Source organism: Austrofundulus limnaeus, unplaced genomic scaffold (assembly GCF_001266775.1).
Source record: "Austrofundulus limnaeus strain Quisiro unplaced genomic scaffold, Austrofundulus_limnaeus-1.0 Scaffold83, whole genome shotgun sequence".
Taxonomy (NCBI): domain Eukaryota; kingdom Metazoa; phylum Chordata; class Actinopteri; order Cyprinodontiformes; family Rivulidae; genus Austrofundulus; species Austrofundulus limnaeus.
The window spans coordinates 703,882-710,354 of NW_013952485.1; the positions used below are offsets into that span (position 1 = coordinate 703,882).

The 6,473-nt window shown below is 37.0% G+C and overlaps 3 protein-coding genes across 4 annotated transcripts in view; 1 reads left to right on the plus strand and 2 right to left on the minus strand.

Moving 5' to 3' along the window:
- The window catches only part of LOC106519816 (T-cell surface glycoprotein CD3 zeta chain), a 14,175-nt gene extending 13,563 nt beyond the window's left edge, over positions 1–612 (minus strand). For both annotated transcript variants that reach the window (XM_014011636.1, XM_014011637.1), the window contains exon 1: positions 579–612. The gene's annotated coding sequence lies outside the window, so the exon portion shown is untranslated. The remainder of the gene's footprint in view (positions 1–578) is intronic.
- The window catches only part of lamp1b (lysosomal associated membrane protein 1b), a 7,003-nt gene extending 4,675 nt beyond the window's left edge, over positions 1–2,328 (plus strand). The window contains exons 5-6 of the mRNA XM_014011635.1: positions 1,092–1,259; positions 1,348–2,328. Of these exons, the coding sequence (XP_013867089.1) occupies positions 1,092–1,259; positions 1,348–1,487 (308 nt within the window). The 3' untranslated portion in view covers positions 1,488–2,328. The remainder of the gene's footprint in view (positions 1–1,091; positions 1,260–1,347) is intronic.
- A 3,020-nt stretch (positions 2,329–5,348) lies between these two features.
- LOC106519805 (growth hormone-regulated TBC protein 1-A) overlaps positions 5,349–6,473 on the minus strand; it is a 9,266-nt gene continuing 8,141 nt past the window's right edge. Inside the window, exon 8 of the mRNA XM_014011619.1 lies at positions 5,349–6,153. Within this exon, the coding sequence (XP_013867073.1) occupies positions 6,052–6,153 (102 nt within the window). The 3' untranslated portion in view covers positions 5,349–6,051. The remainder of the gene's footprint in view (positions 6,154–6,473) is intronic.

Genomic DNA, 6,473 nt, shown 5'->3' on the forward strand with positions numbered 1-6,473 from the left:
CTTCATATTAATATTGTAGTGTTATACAACAGCATTAAAAGCCAATTTAATTTAATCAATTTATGTCGTTTAAATCTTAATTCCAGTTCAAACAAAATAGCCTATTGTCAACATAATTATGGAGTGTGATTTATTTTCAACTCGAAATATCTTCAAACTAATGAAGTATGGAGTTATTAGTGAAGAAAATCAGTCTGAATAACAGCAGACTGACTGCTCGTAAATTATACGACAGGTCTGGACCACTCGTGAATTTTGTTTGTATCTGAAGAAAATCTTAGAAAACGTAAAAATTGGTGAATGCCACAAATTCTCCTAAATCACTCGTACGCACAATTTAAGAACAAATCTGTGCGTACGAACGGTTCTTACATGAGGCCCAATGAGAGCAACAGACAGTTTTATGTCACGGGGGCAGTGCCGAGCTCGCTGGAGGCGCTACGCATGCGCTATACACATGCCTGCCTGCCTTGCATAACGTGAAGGTTGACTACAGTTGGAAAAAAGAGCGCACAGAACACTTAATTTGTCTTAAAATACAGACATTCTGACAAATAAGTAACTGTTTGTAACCTTACCTCAGCTTAGAAGGCAGAGGGTGTCGGTCTTTTCTGCTCAGATTCAGCTATCGGTGCATGAAGCTAATGTTTACTCACAATGCTAATGCTACCCTTAATCTCTGGCGCTCAAGAGGTAGAGGAGCCAAATGGCTGGCTCAATACTGCCAACTAGTGGTCAGAGGCTGAACTACAACATAAAATGAACAGCTGGCAGGAAAGTTGACATTTTAAACCTTAATTAAAAATCGATACAGGGCTTTAGAATATCGATACAATATCGGGAAATGAAATATCGTGATATTTCAGTGTATCAATATTTTCTTACACTCCTAATGATGAGTATGTTGGCTGCTGTGATCAACAAATAACAGTCAGGCATGACAAAAAATAAATAAAAAAACAGCTTGATTTACTCAGATGAAAGTTGGACAAACACTTTTTTTATGTTTGGAACTCTGCACGTTTTCTCTCTGCTGTCATATTCTCTTTATTTAAATCTGCACATTGAAAACCTTCTTAAAATATATTTAGAGCCCATCTCCATCAAGAACGTGAGTGTGGACTTCCTGCAGGGAACCCTGGGACACTCCTATTTGTGCCGCGAGGAGCAAACTTTGTTTGTGTCCCAGAATTTGTCCATCAACATCTTCCAAGTCCAGGTGCAGCCCTTCGGTGTGACTGGAAACCAGTTTGGAGCAGGTAAATCCATTCTCTGAGTGATRAAACCTTCATCAGCTGCTGTCTTCCTCCGACCCAAACCTTCCTCCCGCTCTTTTCTACTCTGCAGCGGAGGAGTGCCAGCTGGACGTAGACAACCTGTTGATCCCCATCATAGTCGGAGCAGCTTTAGCCGGCCTGGTSCTCATCGTGCTCTTGGCCTACCTGATAGGCAGGAAGAGGAGCCACGCCGGYTACCAAACCATCTGAGGTCGCTGGTTTGATGCCAGAGGCCGGAGCATGCCATTTCTCCTCTGAAGTTAAATTAACCACTACTTTGTGAGAGTTAACACTCGATCTTTCCTCCCTTCTGCTTCTCGATCCTTCATCTTCCTCATGTGTTTGCTGTTTTTTTTTTCCATAACACTAATTTTCACCTTTTTGCAGAGGTATGTTTTTCTGAGCTGATTTACTCTTTCAGATGAAAGGGACTTTGCTGGGAGGTAGTAACAAAATGAATAAAAACTCTTTATTGGTACTAAGTAAAGCAGAGGATCACTGAGGCTCTTCGTGCTGTTGTTTCTATTTATGATTTCTGTGAAAAGGATTTTTGAGGGATTGTGAGATTTGAGCAGCTTGTTTTTTGGGGTGGCCTTTTTTTTTTGCCCAAAGTAGAGTTTAAAAAGGGAACTTTTCATCCATCTGAAACACTAAAAATCTGACATTTATCTTATTTTAAGCTATTGGGTGGTTCTGTTTGCTTTTTGTTTTGGATTTCAGCCCACTTGGGGTTTTGGTTGATGGAGAGTAAGCTGTTGCACTGAAGTTTTAAGAAATGTGTCATAAAATTCAAGTGTTCAAACAGGTCTGGTCAGTGGTGATCAGTGCCTTCCCAGCTGTGGGACTCAGCTGAAGCCAACATCAGATACTGACACAGTTTGCTGCTGTGAATGGGACATTTTCTTGTCTCACAGCCTTCATGTATGTTACTGTCATTTAAAAATTAAAGCTTTTTTTTGCTCTCATCCTAACATTTCATGTAAAAATTTAACTATGTTTTAAAGGATTTTTTTTTAAGGAAAAGTTAATAAAGGTGAAAGAATGAAGCTGATTAATGTATTTATTTATAKTTTTGTTTTGGCCTTTATTGCTTTAAGTGGTCAGACCTGTTCCCAGTTTGGACTCCTTTATATGGAGGTCAAATAAAAAGAAGGCTTACTATGCTGTGTAAAAGTATTAACACCATATTTACACTATATTTTGTTTTCAACAGGACAGGTTTTCTAATGTTTTATCTGTCCTGATCCTTCAGACTTAAATTTTTTAAATGTAATACAGACAACAAAAGGCTGGAACATTGTGTAACTACAGTAGTCAGGTTAAGGATGTTGGCAACAAATSAGTAAGAGGACCTGGAATAAAAACAGCGTTTTAGAGAATTTCTCCAACTTAAAATGGCAGGCAGGGATTCACTAGTCTGTCTAAAGCAAGTGGAACAAAGTCAATATGTTCCACAATAGAAGACAAATGGCCCACCATCTATAGTTCAAACTAATKAATTAATTCAATTCAAAAATACTTTATTGATCCCAGAGGGAAATTAGGTWAATTAATTAATTAATAGATTGMAAATTCTGGAGAAATCCTTGAGCTAAAAGACTGATTGAAAGTGAATATTAAATGCCTGGGATCTCTTGGTCCTTGGCTCTTTTCATTAAAACAACAACAACAACATAGGCCTGATGATGTCATTGCATGCACTCTGGAACAACAGCCTATATGCCACGGTCATTAATGRCGTATTTCCGGTAAAATTTTTGCCACGCTCCTCYCTTCCACTCYWTGCTTMCTGCCTATGTTTTTAGCATTAGCTGCTAGTACTAGTCCRTGAAAAAGTCACAAAAGTTAAAGCATCTGTGATCTACTGGTATAAAACATGAGTTCTGTTGTGTCCACTAAGCAGCAGATACGATCGAGTAGTTAGTTTTTCTCCTTTTTCCTTTAGATGAGGAGGTGACAGCTGTGGATCATAGCATTACAGGGAAAACTTATCTTTAAAAGCTCACATTTGTGTTTGTAATCGGCATTTCTAACCTGAGGATATTCAGGAGCCAGCATCAGAAATGACTTCATCTGTAAACACAGTTCACTGCACCATACACATATATTGGTATGTAAAAAAGACTGAGGTGTATAGTACTTGAAGAAATAATTAAATAAAAGGAGAAAATTTTTTCACTGATAAGAAAAGTACTTAAAGTCATAAAACTGCTCACAATAGTCAGGAAAATATAAATAATTGTACAGACTCAAAGAAATGAAGAGTTGTAAATTGAGCAAATTACACATTTTAATGTAAAAATGATTAAATTGCTTTACACTTGCTAAATTTGGTTTAGTGGAACCAGATGACAAGTAAGCAACTCTTCATGATGATTTCCAATCATATTTAAATTTGTAGTGTATAATAAGGTTTAAAGTGAAGTAAAATTATAACTTTTATGTTTTGAATGTAATGAAATAAAAGCAAAGGTTAGGATAAAAAAACTTTGTAAAATCACAGATCCTCAAAAAATTACTTAAGTACTGTAATGAAGTACATATACTTTGTTACCTCTGGCCTTTAAGAACACCAYCCAGAAACGTTGCTGTTTTCTCTGGACCAAAGCTCATTGGGACAAGGCAAAAAAAATGTTTTTTTTTAAAATGCATACTGAAGAGCAGTGGTGGGCACAGTTCCCCTAAAGCACTAATAAAGTAGGTGAACTAATTTCTTGATTAGTTTTTTAGGGCTTTTGCTCATTTCAGAATTTATTAGTGGATTAGCACTTGCTAAATTTATAGGCTAAATTTAGAAGCACTAACTGAGGCCTATAAATGTTATTGTTAAGTGAAAACTGTCACACATTTTGTGTGTCACTTATCCACTATGTGACAATTTATTAACAATAAATGAACTCAAATACGGCTGTGGAATGTCAATGATAAGTAGAGAGCATCAAAAAGAAAAAAATTGTATAGGTCTTCTGGACGGGTTCTTCTTTAATGAAACGTTTCGTCTCTCCTCCAAGAGACTTCTTCWGTCTGAGAGTTTCAGGCAAAATTCAGGCTTTTAAGCCCTGCCTCCATGTGACTGATACTCACATCACATGGCTATCGTTGACACCTAATTAACACCTAATTTAACCGGGGGTGGAGTGATACTGGCAATAGCCGCACTGTAGGAGGGGGACAACTGAAAACGGAGGCCTCCACCTCTGTTTAATGATGGACGGTCTTTCTTCACAAAAATGGCTTCTTTTACTCCTCTCTCAAACCAACGTTCCTCTCTATCAAGAATGAGAACATCCTCATCTCTGAAAGAGTGACTGCTGGCCTGTAAATGAGTGAAAACTGCAGAGTTCTGGCCATTAGACGTAGCTCGTCTGTGTTGGGACATTCTTTTGAACAGTGGCTGCTTTGTTTCCCCGATGTATAACTGGTCGCAGTCCTCCTGGCACTTAACAGCATATACAACATTGCTCTGTTTGTGCCGGGGMACCGGATCTTTGGGGTGAACCAGCCTTTGCCGTAATGTKTTTTGGGGTTTGACACACATTACAGCAAAGGCTGGTTCACCCCAAAGATCCCCAACTTTTTACCTGGATTACTGAGATGCATCAGGACATAGAGAGCAACACGGCAACATGTGACTCGTCTGTTGAAGAATGTTCACGGGTTGTCTGGGTTATTTTAGTGCTTTAGAATTAGGGGACCTAAATATTTGAGTTAGTTTTTTTATGGCTAGTGGAGCTAATTTTTAGATTAGTGCTGCCCACCACTGCTGAAGAGAAGAGAGACCATCCTGCCTGCCTCTCTGATGGTATGTGGGTGCAACATTTTTTTTTCTTAATTTCAACATTATATTTTTTCGCTGCACAGAAAATATGGGTTTATGAGATTTATAATTCTGTTTTTGTTTACATTTTACACAATGTCCACACTTTTTATGACTTGAGGTTGTAGTGATTTTTATACATTTTACTCAGTTTACAGTCAAATGAAACATTGGGATTTACAAATGTGTTTGAAGGTTCATCCACCAAACAAATGTGGGATCACAAAGTGGTTCACGTTTGAAACGTTGATGGTGTGTAAAATTGTAGCCCCAAAACAATAATCAGAAACCATTTAGTAAATATTTTAATGTGTTTTTAAAAACATCTTTTTACATAATAAGATTTCAGTCATCAGTGGAATGCAGCTTTGTCCCACATAAAGTCTGGAAGTGGATCAAAAGAGTTTTATCTGAGCTCAGAAATCAACAGTTTTGCTGTTTGGGACATTTTGAGAGGGTCAGTGGAGGTTTGAAGCTTATGAATGAACGATTGTTAAAGACTCACATATAACAAGATAATCACCTTTAGTTTTTGTTGCAGAAACATTTTCATACGGCTATGTAAGAAAACAGATTAGAACTGTTAACAAGCACAGATTCTATAAATAAGAGCAATAATCAGCACATTAAATTTACCGTGTTTCCTTCCTTCATTAAATAGCTTTAAGCTAACTAAAATTGCATTTCTACACAGTGTGAAATAAATCTGCTCAGCCTCATAATAAAGTGTAAACAATCAACAAAATGACAGATTCAAGTATGGATTGAAAAGCAGGTGGAGTGATCTGCACTGAATAAAGCAGCAAGGATATTTTAGGAAATGAAACAAAAGAAAGGCTTAGAAACATCAGTATTAAAAATATATGTATTTATATATAAACAAATACCCAGTATGCTGGATCTAGAATCAGCCGCCTTTCTTAGTCTATTCAAACTTCCTCCAGTATCTGATAAACTTCATCTGCTTTGAGATTCCTCCTCCAGGATTTGTCGTCTGCATTTCTCTCTCAGTTTATTTATAGTTGCCATTGACAGGCTCCCAGGTTCTGTAAAGATTTTCTGTGAAAAAAGGGAGAAAGTGTAACCATATATACATATATATATACACTGATCAAAAAAAATAAAGGGAACATTTAAACAACACATGCTAACTCCCGATCTTAATCAATGAAATATTCGCATTGAGTACTTTGTTCTGTACAGAGTTGAATGTGCTTCATAAAAGTTTGATTTACTTGGACTTAGCGTGCGTTAAGTGTTCCCTTTATTTTTTTGAGCAGTGTGTATCTATACAGGTGCTGGTCATAAAWTTAGAATATCATGAAAAAGTAGATTTATTTCAGTAATTCCATTTAAAAAGTGAAACTTGTATATTATAT